Raw genomic sequence first — 15,377 nt, 5'->3', positions numbered from 1 at the left:
TGACCCTTCACCATATTGAAGTTTCTATTCTTTTCTACCCATTGATTTTTTTCGAATCGAGATCCAGTGTACTGCACCGACCATCGAGGGCAATTATATCTAATGGCTGATACTAAAGGTTTATTCTTTAATTACTCTCTTATTTTGATATTTTCACATTAGCCATGGCCCATTGGATAGATACAAAAAGTTTTAACTATTTTATTTTGTTTTATTTTTAATTTTTTAAATAACTTTTTAATATAACGACTGATAAAATTAATAATAATTATAATTACACCCAATATAATATAATATCCCTTGATCTCAATATTCCTAGTAGTGGCTGTAAAGAACATTCCAGTTTTCAAGAATTGGCAATTGAGCCCACTCGGATTAGACCAGGGGACACCCACCAGTACTATACCCACTATATGCCCCTAAGCACTAGCACGGAGGCCCAGCAACCCACTCTTCACTTTATTGTTGAAAATGTATTTTCTGCCGCCGAACGTTTAAGACCAATATCTCACACTAACATGTGCGTTTCATACCTTCATAATATTCTTTCTCATGTCATTCAATTTCATTGGTCCATGCTACTTGCTACAAAAAGTTTAATAAGTTCGCACACTTTGATAAAACTTAGACACGTAAATTATTATAAATAATTTTTTATTAACAAATTTACACAGTTAACGTTGAAGTGTGTATAATAAACCGTGTGTTAAATGTTAATAGGAGAATTGCTACTCACTATATCACTATCACTATCACTATCACTATCCATCATTAGCGCACAGTGTTGGGTGGTTGTGGGGATAACGCGTTTTCCCCACCTGACATGACTGAAAGGGCTTAATAGTTTCTGCATTATTATCGAGAAAAAAACAGAGAGATCAGCATAAGGCTGCCTTGTCCCTTTGATTGATCTTTTGTTTGAATATAAAAAGAGGGTGAGAAGGTTCGTGTAATACTTCTGAATAGGAATATTTCAATTCTAAAGTATAACAATATAAAATAAATAAGTTTAGGGTATCATTTTTTTAATAAAAAATTAAGTTTTCTGTCCACGAAACAGTCCAAAAACCTTATACATGATATAGATCGAGACTAGTATCATTCAAGATCAATGCACCATAACTGTTTATATAAAAAAAAAGAGAGTGAGAAGGTTCGTGTAATACTTCTAAATTCTGATAGGAATATTTCGGTGCTAAACTATAACAATATAAAATAAAATAAAACTTTAGGATACCATACTGTTTTTATAATTTTTTTTAATAAAAAATTATGGTTGTTGTCCATGAAATAGTCCAAAAACCTTGTACATGATAGATCGAGACTAGTACCTTTCAAGCTCAATGCACCATGCATTATTGTTGAAGAAGCCGATGTTACACATTCACAATTTTTGTGAAACATATTGTAAAAAGAGTTATGTCCTTGTTATTATTGAAAAGGAAAAAAAAAACAAAAGAAAATCTTGGAACCTAATCTTTAACAACTCTTACAGAGGCCACACGGAGAAAAGTCATGACTCATGAGCCATCCATAGATAGATATAGCTGTCCTCGACTTTATTCAACATAAATACCTGGCAGAAAATCAAAAACCTTTGACTTCCTTATCTTCGCCCTCCTCTATGATTTTACATTCTTGTACCTTTACACTTTTTTTTTTTTAAGAAATAAATACGCACAACGAAAGAAATCGATTCTAAAAGAAAATAACATTATAACTTCACTCGAAAGCAAGTAACTTAACTTTACACTTGGGTTCGTGGTATGTATATGAATGAGTTAAAAAAAGTTGAACACTTGTACGGTCGTTGTGAATTTTGTCAGTGGTGGTCTACTAACGTTTGGTACGTTACGCATGGTGTCCCTGTTAATCGTTTTTAAACTACTAGTTTGAACAAGTCTGGGAGCTCATGGCAGTGAGATATTTCTAGTTCAGATGTTCCTTTCATCTTGGGTTTTGATAAAAGAACCCGGATTTTCCTCTTCATCCATTTCCAGGTGATCTTTAACCTTGACCCCTTTTGTTTATTCATTCATATATGTTCTTGATTTTGTGGTCTGTCACTGATACGTTAGTGGGGAAGATTTTTGTAATATCCTAGTATTCTCACACCTCTAGTTCTGCAACTTTTGTAGCAACTTTCTAATATTATCTCAGCTTTGCTACTTCTATTTCAATCCACTTTGCTTCAAGATCCTAACCCACTCTGTATCTCTCTCTCTCTCTCTCTCTCTCTCTCAGTTGAGTGTGTTGTTTAACTAAGAATGAGTACTAAAAATTTTGACTTGCTCATGTGGGTTTCATCTATTTTGTGTTTGATATGTGTTTCATATGGGTATAATCCTATAGACAACTATTTGATAGACTGTGGATCCCGCACCAATGAATCGGTGGGTGATCGCATATTTGTGGGTGATAACTCTGATTCCAGTATCCTTTCAACCCCGCAAAAGATTCTTGCAAACACAACCCTGGAAATTACTTCATCTCCTTATAATTCAACTCTGTTCCAAACTGCAAGAATACTAGATGGACCCTCTAGTTACACATTTCCAACTAAGAAACATGGGAGGCATTGGATTCGCCTATATTTCTTCCCTTTCAATTATCAAAACTACAATCTGAGCACAGCAAAATTCTCAGTTTCAGCTCAAAATATCACCCTTCTCAAAGAATTCCAAATAGAAAGTGGTCCTCCTCAGGTAAAGGAATACTCTTTGAACATAACTCAAAGCAATCTGACTCTTACTTTTACCCCTAGTTCCAATTCCTTCGCCTTCATAAATGCCTTGGAAGTTTTTTCGCTTCCTGATGAGCTCATTCCTGAGAGTGCGCCAGCAATTGGAACACAGAACAATTACAGTGTGTCTAATAAGGCATTAGAGACAGTTGAAAGGGTGGATATGGGCAACAAAAGTGTGTATCCCCAAGATGATACCCTATGGCGTCTTTGGGTCTCTGATGATACTTATGTGATACACAATTATCTTGCAAAGTTTGTGTCAAACACTACAGCTGTCAATTTCACGAAAGGCGGGGTAACAGATATTATCGCTCCCTCTTCTGTCTATGGCACTGCCACTCAGTTGGACTCAGAACATGATCCTAATACCAAAGCAAATGTGACATGGCGTTTTGATGTTGATCCTGGCTTTGAGTATTTGGTCCGGTTTCACTTTTGTGACATTGGGAGTATGTCTTCACCTAGTATAAGCTTCAATGTTTATATCAACTCAATGCTTGTTGTTAGAAATTTTGATCTTAGCAGTCGATCAGGCTTGGGTGTGCCTTATTATATGGATGTCATCACAAAGTTAAGCGATAGCCTTAAGCTGAATGTCAGTGTTGGCCCTTCTGATATTGGTAATTCTTATCCAAATGCCATTCTTAATGGCCTGGAGATCATGAAAATAAGCAATCCCAAGGGCAGCCTTGTCTTTGAGTCTGATTTGAAAAAAAGTTCTAAGATGAAAGTTGGTTTGATAGTGGGATTGGCCAGTGGAATGTTCACAGCTGTTACTTTGGCTATCATTCTCTTCGTGCTCTGCAGAAGAAGAAGACTAAGATATGCACATGTCGGCCATTCAAAGGCAGTAGAAAATTTTGCCCCTAATGAAATGGAGAATAACTCGCCCAACAGGGCTGCTATCTTTTCTAGCTCAAAATTTGGGTATCGCTTTCCTTTTGTGGCAATTCAAGAGGCTACTGATAATTTCAGCGAAAGTTTAGTTATTGGTGTAGGTGGCTTTGGGAAGGTTTACAAGGGAATGTTGAGAGATGAAACAAAAGTGGCAGTGAAGAGGGGGGTTTCTCATTCACAACAGGGTTTTGCAGAATTCCAGACTGAAATAGAAATGTTATCTCAGTTTCGTCACCGCCATCTGGTATCTCTGATTGGTTATTGTGACGAGCAGAATGAGATGATCATAATTTACGAGTACATGGAGAATGGAACCCTAAAGAACCATCTGTATGGTTCTGATCTCCCCAGCTTAACTTGGCAGCAAAGGCTTGAGATATGCATTGGATCAGCAAGAGGACTTCACTATCTTCACACTGGCTCTGCCAAGGCAATTATTCATCGTGATGTCAAGTCTGCAAATATACTACTAGATGAGAATTTCATGGCTAAGGTTGCTGATTTTGGGCTTTCAAAGACTGGTCCTGAGATTGATAAGACGCATGTCACTACTGCCGTAAAAGGAAGCTTTGGGTATCTTGATCCTGAGTATTTGACAAGGCAACAACTGACAGAAAAATCAGATGTGTACTCTTTTGGGGTAGTCATGTTGGAAGTTCTTTGTGGGAGACCTGTCATTGATCCATCCCTTCCAAGGGAAAAGGTGAATTTAGTTGAATGGGCAACGAAATCACTGAAAAGAGAGCAATTGGAGGAAGTTGTAGATCCTCATCTTGCAGGTCAAATTAAACCAGATTCATTAATGAAGTTTGGAGAAATAGCAGAGAAATGCTTGGCAGAATGTGGTGTTGATCGGCCTTCAATGGGAGATGTGTTTTGGAATTTGGAGTGTGCACTTCAACTTCAAGGTAGTGAAAAAGGATCCAGTTGTGCTGGTGATCCGTCTTCACAAGTTAGTCATGTCAATCACTTGGAGATCAGTGTATCCACTGCACAATTCAGTGTAGGTGACATTGCTGGTATTTCAATGAGTAAGGTCTTTGCCCAAATGGTGAAAGAGGATACGAGGTAGATGATGGTGAAGCAATGTACTTGAGCTCAACAAAATGAGTATTGGATATTGTACATAAGGGGTGTGCCTGGAATTCCTTATGATGAATTAGCTTGATTTTGTGTTCCATTAAATGTGTAAATTCCTACCTAGAAGTACACCAATACAGCATTTGCAGTACTAGATCTGATTGGTTATGTGCGGCTCTTCTTCATTTATGGTTTTTATTGCTATGCTTATACTGCGTATATTATCATTTTGCTTTCAACATCTCTTTTTTTTACTTGGTGTGCATTTGAGATGGATGAAATTTGCCAACTTATTTTACTATTCAGCTTATTTTTGCTATTATTAATAGACCTCACTACACTTTTTGAAATTATTCATGAGTCTTACTGTACCATTTCAACTAATTTTTACCTTTATCTACCGTACTTTTAGTAAAAAAATTTCAGTTTCAGTAAAATAAGTAGATTACAAATAGACCCATAAGGTAACAAAACAAAAAACGTACTTGTCATCTTAGGTATTTTGTGTTGGTGTGAGTGTGTTTATCAAACACTTTTATTATTATTTATATTCATGCTGTTGAAAATTTATGAGTAAAATAGCTGTTGGGCAATTATGAGAAAAATAGTCATTAGGTAATAATTGATAATTATAGACTATTATTTCATAAGTAGCTTATATAATACTCATTATAACACATTTTCTAAAGAGTCTTTTTACTATTCTATGTTTAGAATATACACAATTCTATTATATTTCTCTCCTATATATTCTTCTACAATTTATATTTATATTGTTCTTGAACCTTCGTGATGGACATTCGTGAGTGGAAGTGCATCCATCATGAAGGTTGACGCTATAGTTTAATCCTGAGGGGTTGTTTGGCTAGGAAAACTAGTTGCACCGAGTTTTACTCTGGGTGGCACAAATCAACCTTTAAAGACAACGCTTTCATAGCGTAATTCTATAGCATTGTGAGATTGTTTTAAACTCCTCGTTATTTTATATCTTTGCTAATTATTGGGGATATTATTTGTTGTATCAAAATTTGTTTATTCACTAAAATATTTCCAACATTTTTTAGAAAAGCATTATAGTGAATGGCTAAGGTAAACTAAAGAGGCATGCACAGACACACACACACACAGCCACAGGCCTAACCTTGTTCTTTAGCCAAGCTCCCAAGAATCATGATCCCTGGTACCTTATTTCATAAACAACATGTGGAACGTAACTGAACAAACTGTATGTTTTGGGCACCAAAATTTTGCGCCCCCAACTAAAAACCTCTACTCTCTACTGCTTAGTGCTTACAGGATGTGTTTGGAGGCCACTTTAGCAGACAATGACTTGCATTACAGATATGCTCTTGTGATTCATGGAATGCAATCATGTCATTTTGTAGGAGGTTAAAAAAGAATATGAGTTTAAATACTGCTTTAATAGCACTATCAAGAAAAGAAACTTTACACATAAAACACATACATGAAGCAAGGGACAGGCTATACCTTATATCCCAAAGTTGTACACTATTTCTATTTCACATGAAAACGCCCAAATCACTTATCACAGTGGTCTCTAAAACCACACCATCACCTACTAGTCCTGGATTTCCTAGAGAGGACCCGTGTGTACGTTTGGGCCATTGGGAATCAATATCAATCCCAAAACAGAAAAGAAGTCAAAGTCCTTATGGAAACATGCATGGACAAGCTTTGGTATAAGCCCAACTAGTTGAACCTCATATGGAATGAAAACCAGCCTGTTTCTATGAAGATAGGGTCATCAAATACCCAATAGAAACATAATTTTCCATAGCAGTTGATGCTTATGGCAAATGACCGCATTGTTGCTATTAGCTTTTACCAATCCAGTTACCTTGAAACACCCGTGTGTGTTTTCAATATTTCTAATGGGCCAATAAGATCCCTTCAAGAATATGGGCCACCCCATCTCCAGCCCAATCTACTATGCTAAGCCTACCGAGATACTTGCACTTTAAAACATTAACCTAACCCATGCTCCCGAATCATTTCTATATAAGCTTTCCAAACCAACTTGGCCATAGAATCTTCTCAACAAAAAAAATAAAAAATAAAAACCTTGGCCATAGAAAGATATTTCTTGCTCTCTTAGCGTGGAAACCAAGTCCCCCAAGTTCTTTTGGTTTAGTCACATTTTACTGATAAAAAAGTTTGGCTATAAACTTAAATTCCATATAAAACATTCTTGGCATCCATAATATCAAAAAGGGAAAGCTACATACATGCACACATATTGCATTAAATAACTTGGAACAGCCTTTGTACAGGAGCGCCGCTATGTGTTGGTGAGAGTGGTCGTGTTGGTGAGAGTGGTCTAACTTGAAAAAAGTTTACAACAACACAGGTTTATACCTTAAAATTTTTTTGTATTTTTTAAAAAAATTACATGGTTGGTGACGACCCTGGAAAAAAAAATTTGAGTCTTTTAAAAATAAATTTTGATTTTCCCAAATTTATAACAACACAAATCAACCCACAAAATTTAACAAAAAAATTAAATAAAATAATATCCATCCCCAAATTCATGCCAATTTGAAGCAAATATTTAACCCATAGTTTTTAGGGGGTCAACTCCTCAAAATACCCTCAAACAAGTGATTAAAGACAAAATTATACATTAAAACTCTTGGTACCCTCATCGATTTCTTAATGGCCACCCTGAAAAATATTTTTGGAGCAACCTTTGTAATAGGTGTCCAGTTGCATTGATCCAAACATGCAATTTAGCTTTCTAATCAAAGCTTAGGAGAACACTAAATTTGGGAAAATTGTGGGAGAGTTTTGTAAATTTATGATTTGTATTTTATGAGTTTTGAACTTGGATTTTGGGCTATAAACAAGCTTAGTCAAGCTAAGTATTAAAAGTTCGAGTTTTTTCATTTAGTTTTATGTTGAACGTGAGCTGAGCTCAAGTTCATTACCAAACACGATTATATATTTAAGCTTTAGCCATTTTTTAATTGAACAAACTCGAGCTTGTTCACTAGCTAGTTATTAGTTACTTGATTAACTTATTCTTTTTCCATATATAATAAAACCACGACTCTAAATTTTTACTAACATAAATGGATTTTTATATATCAATAAATGAAAAAAAAAAATTTGATATCGTATGGACCTATTTACAAACTAACATAATCCTATCTCAAGTGTGTGTGTGTATAGAAAAATATACATATACAAATATATATTTTTTCTAAAAAAATGTTTATTTTTTATAATTTAATCAAGCCTTATGTTCACAAATACATTATTATGTTTTAACTTGACTTATTTAATATCGAGTCTAAACTTGGGCATGAGTTTGACTTGTTTGTTAAACAAATGATAACAAACATTTTTCACGAGTCGAGTTCAAGTTGTTAATAAATAGCTTGGTTTACAACCTTATACAGAATTATAATTTGTGAAATGTCAAATTGTTTATGTGAAAGAGAAGGTGTGTTGAAGAGGGAGGATATGATGAAAAAAATAAGAAAGGTGAGGGAAGAGATAGAATTTATTTATTTTAGGAGAGAGAAAAAAATTACTAAAATACTATATAAATAAAAACAATAAATAAAAAAAGTTTCATACGTGTAGGTTAAAAAAAAAAAAAAAAAGAAGAAGAAGAAGAAGGACGATTTCTTATGAGAATTTAAATAAAGCTTTTCTATGCTTCATGAGTTATAGTTAGCTCAAATAAAGTCTTTTGTTATTGAACAAGACTATAAAGAATTTATCAAAAATTAATTGGTGATCAATTATCTTAATGCAGAATTTTTTAATTCAATTATATCAAAAAAATAAAAAAGGTTTGTTTTTAATTAAAAAAAAAAAGAAAATATTTATTCATGCAGTACAGAGACAGTAGTCAGAATAGGATTGTGTCACAAAAATAAAAATATCAATAAACCCGGTTCAGCACAGACAACCCGTAAAGGAACCGGGTTGTAGATTAAAATCTGAGTCATTATCTGCTCAGAATTTTGCATCAATCATACATAGACAGACCCTCAAAAAAAGAGAGAGGGGAAGAGGCACACAGAGAAAGGGCGAGAGAGAGAGAGAGAGAGTGATCTGCAAAACTAAACCCTAGCATGGACCGCCTCTCGGAGAGAGACAGAAGAAGCAAGCGCACCAGAGACGATAGAGACGATCGCGACCGAGACCACAAGCACCGATCGTCCAGAGACGACAAGCACCGCGAGCGCGACCGCGATTCCTCCGATCACCACCACTACTCTTCTTCTCACCGCCACCGATCTGGTCGAGAGCGCTCTCACGAGGATCGAGAAGGGAGCAGAGACCGCGATTCGAAGCGCGAGAACGAGAGGGAAGGGAGTAGAGAGAGGGATAGGACTAAGCATCGCGACGCGAAACGCGAGCTGTCCGATGATGAGGAGCTCGAGCGACTGTACGATAGGGACGGGTCCGTGGAGAGACGGCATTCTTCATCGCACAAGAGGAAAGAGAGAGGCGCGAGCGAGGAGAGAGGCGATGGAGTTGATAAAAGAGCTAGGGTTTCGGAGAGGAAGGAAGCGGAGAATGGAGAAGGGAGGAAGGAAAAGAAGGAGCGAAGGAAGTTTGGAGATAGAGTAAAGGAAGAAGAGGAAATTGAGGTTGATAGGGGCTTTGAAGATGAGAAGCGAGTGAATTTCATTGATTCTAAGGCCAAGGAAGAGGTGAGTGATGAGCTGTTCGACAATGGCCGGAGCCGCCGTGGCACCGCCTCTGCGAGTAATGTAAGTTTTTTTTTTCCTGATCTTTTTCTATTTACAATGCTTGTTTTTGATGTTGTAGATGTTTTGCAGTTCAAATTTATGGTTTTGCACATATCCAAACACATGTAGCTGAAACTTTAGGTTAGTGAAGTCATTGTAGCTTGTGATGATATGTTCAAGTTGTTACAAGGAGTATGTTAAAAATGCCTGATTTTGCAGTTGAAAAGTTGGTTGCCGATATCGTGTATCTAATTAAGGATTCGGTTCTTACTTAAGGTTTTTGGGACATGTGGTAGTTTATCACCTATCAAATTAGGTGGTACTAAGTTTGAATCTTATCTCCGAGTTGATGAGGTCCTTGTACAAGTGTATGACTATTTTGTGGAGCATCTTGGTTACTTTCTTTTCTAGTGTTTAATAGTTTATAGACCTTGTGAATCTGAGATTGTAATTCTTTACGAGTTGGTCTATTATTTGCTTGATCGATTTCTCATTTGAATAAAAATTACATCTCTTATAAAAAGAACTTTGAAGTTTAACCTTTGGAGGTTTGAGAAATTTAAGTCTTTGAGAGTGTTGAAGTTAGGGCTGTTAGCGTCTGAATGGATTGTGTTAGGAAGGATACATGTTTGGTCTAATATTGGCCAGGTTAAGGTAATGAAAGTAATTGTCAATCTATTCTATTGAGTTGAACGTGACATGAATTTAGATACATCTTTATGGTCTTGTTGAACTCTAATCTAGGTGGCTCGGGTATAATTTATACATGGATGTTTTTTAACATTTCCATATAGGATTAGTGTTTGTTTTATTTTAGCACATGAGGTTCATTTTGATAATGCACTACCCACACATTTCAACTGCTTGCCTTTTCTGATATGGACTGAACCCAGAGGATGAAGATAATTAATGTACTTCTCTTTGTGAATGACCACTGTGTTCTGTTTTATTTTTTGCTCTAAATTTGTCATCATGTCATCGTCAAATTACGTTGTCTGTTCAAAGTGTTTATATGGGGGACAGATTAATTTCAAGCTTTGCTGTGAAAATGCCAAGTTTTCCAACGTAGTTTGATTATACTGGTTCAGCATAATGCAACCCATCAACCTTATTAGTCTATTGTACTGTACAGTTCGTCATGAAAAAATACGATACTTTGTGACTTTATCGCATTGATTAAAGTGTGAGTGTAGTTTCAATTGGGGGATGAACATGAGTGTTGTTGGTTAAATTAGCGAGTACAAATGCTATAAGTTAACTGCTATATAGCAAAAATGCATTTATGAGGCAAGGACATTATGGACTTAAAAAAAAAAAAAAAAAAAAAAAAAACTGTATATAATAAAACAGTATCTAGCGTTTTTACCTTTTAAATTCTGTAGCACCTGGTAGATTCGCCTTGATGACAGTTTTTTTCACCTTCTAATTGTGAGTTTATTTAACCTTGGAGGCAATCCTTCCAGTGGCTGAGGAAAGTTGTGCGCACCTCCTTCATGATGCTTGTAATCTGTTTTTCATTTCTATTATCTAGCTCTGACGGGCTAGTAGATGAACTTATGGTTTATTTTTTGACACAGGGTGCTGCTCTGGAATCACTCACCATGGAATCCAGCAGCGTGCTTGAGATGTCTTTGGCCCCTGGTCATCCCCTTCCTACAAAGGTATCTTCAATTTCTACCACAAATGAAAATAAGGGAGTTACTGTTACCAGATCTCATGAGGTTCCTGGAAAATCTAGTACAGATGGGACATCTTCAGCTGCTGGGAAAAGTGGAAGTCTATCTCTTGATGCTTTAGCTAAAGCTAAGAAAGCTTTACAAATGCAGAAAGAATTGTCAGAGAAGCTGAAGAAAATTCCCCTTGTAAGTTATTCATCTTAGGATACATCCGCACTATGTTCTGTGGAGCCATTACAGTGATTTTTTTTTGGTGCTTTAACCTCTCTATCCCTCTTTCATTTAAAGTTGTGTGCAGATTTTTTTTTTTGTTGGGATTCTCTTCTTGATTGTAGGTGTTCTTCAGTATGTATTAATTAAAATCTTGATCATGTAGTTGAACAAGGGTGCTAGCACAAGTTCAGAGGGCAGGTCAAACTTAGGATTGAATGAGGAACCAAAAGCACAATCTGTTTCTACTGGAACAGGGAAAGGGCCGGTTCTGGTATCTGCCCCTACATCTGTTTCAGCAGGGGTGATATCAAGCTCATCAGCCTTACCTGTTGCATCTGCTGCAGCTGATCCTGGTGCTTCTGCTGGCCTCACAGCTGTACCCAATTTTGAAGCAGTAAAACGTGCGCAGGAACTTGCTGCCAGGATGGGTTTTCGGCAGGACCCAGAGTTTGCTCCTCTCATAAACTTGTTTCCAGGTCAGGTGGCAACAGATGTTGCTGTTCCACAAAAGCCAACCAAGGCCCCTGTTCTTCGTCTTGATGCGCTTGGTAGGGAGATAGATGAACATGGAAATGTGGTGAATGTGACTAAACCAAGCAACCTCAGCACTCTAAAGGTTTGTGAGTATTTTAATCTGTTCAGACATGTATAAATAATTTTTGAGGTATATTTTGTGAGTGCTTTAATCCTGTCTTCTAAATTTTCCAGGTCAACATTAATAAACAGAAAAAGGATGCATTTCAGATTCTGAAACCTGAATTAGATGTTGATCCAGACTCAAACCCTCATTTTGATGAAAGGATGGGTATTAACAAAACTAAGCTTTTGAGGCCTAAGAGGATGAATTTCCAGTTTGTTGAAGAAGGCAAATGGTCAAAAGATGCTGAGCATATTAAACTGAAGGTATTTGTTGTTGCTGTTATGTTTCCTTTATAACTTATACAAATTCAACACATGTATTTTTTACTTGTAGACATTTTGGTTTTGCAGAGTAAATTTGGAGAAGCACAAGCAAAAGAGCAGAAGGCAAAACAGGCGCAGTTGGCTAAGGCAAAGGCAGCACCTGATATTAATCCAAATTTAATAGAGGTAGCAGAGAGAGTTATCACCAAAGAAAAACCTAAGGACCCAATTCCTGATGTTGAGTGGTGGTAAGTTGATATTGAATTCTTATTACATGGTTTATACTGAATCATTTCCATTTATTTGAGGCATTTTATTAGTCTGATTGGCATGATTTAGGGGAATGAATATGAATATATGATATAAAGGCTATGTTGGTAATGCTAAATCTGATTATCGTTCTCTTTTACTGCCAAACTAAGGGCTGAAAAACTAAGTCTAGGTGGGGCTTTATGTTAGAGATTTATTTGATTGCAGAGAAAGCTGTTGTTTGAGAGTCGCATCTGATTCTTTTCTGTTCTGTGAATACCCATGAATTCTGAAATAGCATGATTGGATTTGTTTGTATGTTTTCTGATTTTTGAAACGGCTGAGGGTTGAACTACAACTATTGCTATTTAACTGTAAGGGTTAACATTGTCTTCTCACACTGTTGACCACTAAAAAGAGCACATGAACCCATAAAAAACTATTGGGCTTACTGTAGGTGATGAAGCAGAAAGGACCAATCCATTTCCTTGTCCTCTATTTGCTTTTTATTTTATTTTATTTTTTTATTTTTAGTAGTCTTAAGAACTTTAGCTTAGCCATCTGTCCTTATCTTTTTGGGTGTAAGTTTTATTTTATTGATTATGTTTACTGGAATCATCAGGGATGTGCCTCTCTTGCAAACTGGTACTTACGGTGACATTACTGATAGAGCCATGGATAATATAAAGTTGGAGAAGATCACTATCTATGTTGAACATCCTCGCCCAATTGAGCCCCCTGCTGAGCCAGCTCCTCCACCACCTCAACCCTTGAAGTTAACCAAGAAGGAGCAGAAGAAACTCCGTACTCAGCGACGTTTGGCTAGGGAGAAAGATAAGCAGGAGTTGATAAGACAAGGCCTGATTGAGCCTCCAAAACCAAAAGTGAAAATGAGCAATCTGATGAAAGTCCTTGGCTCTGAAGCAACCCAAGATCCAACTAGGCTTGAAAAGGAAATCAGGAGTGCAGCAGCGGAACGTGAGCAAGCTCACATAGACAGGAATATTGCTCGTAAACTCACTCCTGCTGAGCGCCGGGAGAAAAAAGAGCGGAAGCTCTTTGATGAGTCAAATACACTGGAGGCCATTGTATCAGTTTACAAGATCAATGACCTGTCACACCCTCAGACACGCTTCAAAGTTGATGTTAATGCCCAAGAGAACCGCTTGAGTGGATGTGCTGTGATTTGTGATGGTATTAGTGTTGTGGTTGTTGAAGGTGGAAACAAGTCCATAAAGAGGTATGGCAAGCTTATGCTTAAACGCATAAATTGGGCTTCTGCTGTAAAAGAGGAGGATGAAGATGAAGATGAAAGTGATGATAAACCTCCTAACAAATGCGTCTTAGTTTGGCAAGGGAATGTTGCCAAACCGAATTTCAACAGATTTTCAGTTCATGAGTGCATGACAGAAGCTGCTGCCCGGAAAATTTTTGCTGATGCTGGTGTTGGTAATTACTGGGATCTTGCTGTTAACTATACAGATGATCAAACATAATTGGAGAAGCCTGCTTTGATGGAAGGATTCCCTATTTCTTGGATTATTTTGATCATCTGTAGCAAGAAATTGCATCATTTGGATGAAGTTTTATATGCAAGTTGCTGTAGTTGCACTGAATGAAATTGCCTTGTGTTGGCATTTGCTTACAGTCATACATGACACAATGTTTGACAGTCTTTGGTAACGAGCTGAAATTATGGTCAATTAATTCCAATTTGATAATCAATTCAGCAGAGAATAATATTTTATCTTTATGCGCGGACATCTTAATATTTCAATCCATGGATATATGATTTTTCAGTGTTGTAACTTTTGTTATATTTACCTTCCTAATTTTTCAGTAAATGAGTCATGATAACTAGCTAGCATCGTGCTCCAGAGTGGGATGCTAAACTTCTTAGCTCTTTTATTAGAAGTATAGAACTTCATTGTTTGCCATGGATTACTAGTCTAGAGTCTAGACCTGTACAAGGATCGGCTGGCCTGCCTGAAAAGAGTGTATTTGGTATCAATACTAATCAAAATCCAATAAATGGGGGACGCACAAAATAAACCTCGGGTCCACTAACACCTTTGAGATTAGTTGTAAAATGTTGATATGGTTCTTTTGTATGTCTCTTAATTATTGGATTTTGATATGATTGATGTAATATTATTTGATATTACATACTTTTTTCTTCACGGAGCTGGCATTCATTGAAAGCAGGATTGGGCTTAAGGCTCTATGGGCCCATATGGGGGGAAGTTGTAAACCTGTTTAAATTTTTGGGCCAAGTATGGGCTAGGTACAAAAAAACAAATAGTCCCATTTTATAAAAAATAATTTTTTATTTACTTTTTTTTTTTAATAGAAAATTGAAATTCCATTAACATGAACAAGAAATAAATACATCAGTTGAGAGAGCATGTTCTAAGAAATAAGAGCTCTCTACAATCCAAGTAGCATATTGCTCGACACTCTGAGCATGTTTTGTTAACAAGTGAGCTACCTGATTATCTTTCCTACTAACATGTGAAATAAAAAAACTACGAAAAACACTTAAAAGAGAATTAATTCCATACACAAATGATACTATCGAAGATGGAGGAGGAGAAATGCCAACAATAGCATTTGAAATCATAATAGAATCCCCCTCAAGAGCAATCTCATGAAAGCCCATATATTTAGCAAACAAAATCCCCAATTCATAAGCTTTTGCTTCGGCCTCCAAGAAACCCGAATGCTGATTTAGCTTCATTGACAAAGCTCCCATAAACAATCCTTCACAATTTTGTATTACAACTCCTACCCCTGACTTTCTTTGTTGCGCGAAGATAGTCCCATCAACATTTACTTTAAAAACAGAAGCATCTAAAGGTGACCAAACCTGTCAGCAATGTGGTCTTG

At 36.5% G+C, this 15,377-nt stretch overlaps 2 protein-coding genes across 3 annotated transcripts; both read left to right on the top strand.

The window, feature by feature from the left end:
- The first annotated feature begins 1,685 nt into the window (after nt 1-1,685).
- LOC112015835 (receptor-like protein kinase HERK 1) lies at nt 1,686-4,891 on the top strand. Its single transcript, XM_024048282.2, has one exon. It carries the CDS (start codon nt 2,268-2,270, stop codon nt 4,713-4,715), a length of 2,448 nt encoding a protein of 815 aa, XP_023904050.1. The 5' UTR covers nt 1,686-2,267; the 3' UTR covers nt 4,716-4,891.
- Nucleotides 4,892-8,710: 3,819 nt separating this feature from the next.
- LOC112015834 (protein RDM16) lies at nt 8,711-14,244 on the top strand. 2 transcript variants are annotated; one of them, XM_024048279.2, is made up of 6 exons: nt 8,711-9,471; nt 11,028-11,312; nt 11,503-11,955; nt 12,048-12,242; nt 12,330-12,490; nt 13,114-14,244. In XM_024048279.2, the coding sequence occupies exons 1-6, from the start codon at nt 8,827-8,829 to the stop codon at nt 13,985-13,987; spliced, it is 2,613 nt and encodes an 870-aa protein (XP_023904047.1). In that variant the 5' UTR covers nt 8,711-8,826; the 3' UTR covers nt 13,988-14,244. The 2 variants fall into 2 exon arrangements, with proteins under 2 accessions (XP_023904047.1, XP_023904048.1); XM_024048280.1 differs by lacking the exon at nt 8,711-9,471 and having other exon boundaries at nt 11,028-11,111; nt 11,194-11,312.
- The last annotated feature ends 1,133 nt before the right edge of the window (nt 14,245-15,377 follow it).

Source organism: Quercus suber, unplaced genomic scaffold (assembly GCF_002906115.3).
Source record: "Quercus suber isolate HL8 unplaced genomic scaffold, Cork oak 2.0 scaffold_167, whole genome shotgun sequence".
Classification (NCBI taxonomy): Eukaryota; Viridiplantae; Streptophyta; class Magnoliopsida; order Fagales; family Fagaceae; genus Quercus; species Quercus suber.
This window is presented reverse-complemented; position numbering and strand designations above follow the sequence as displayed.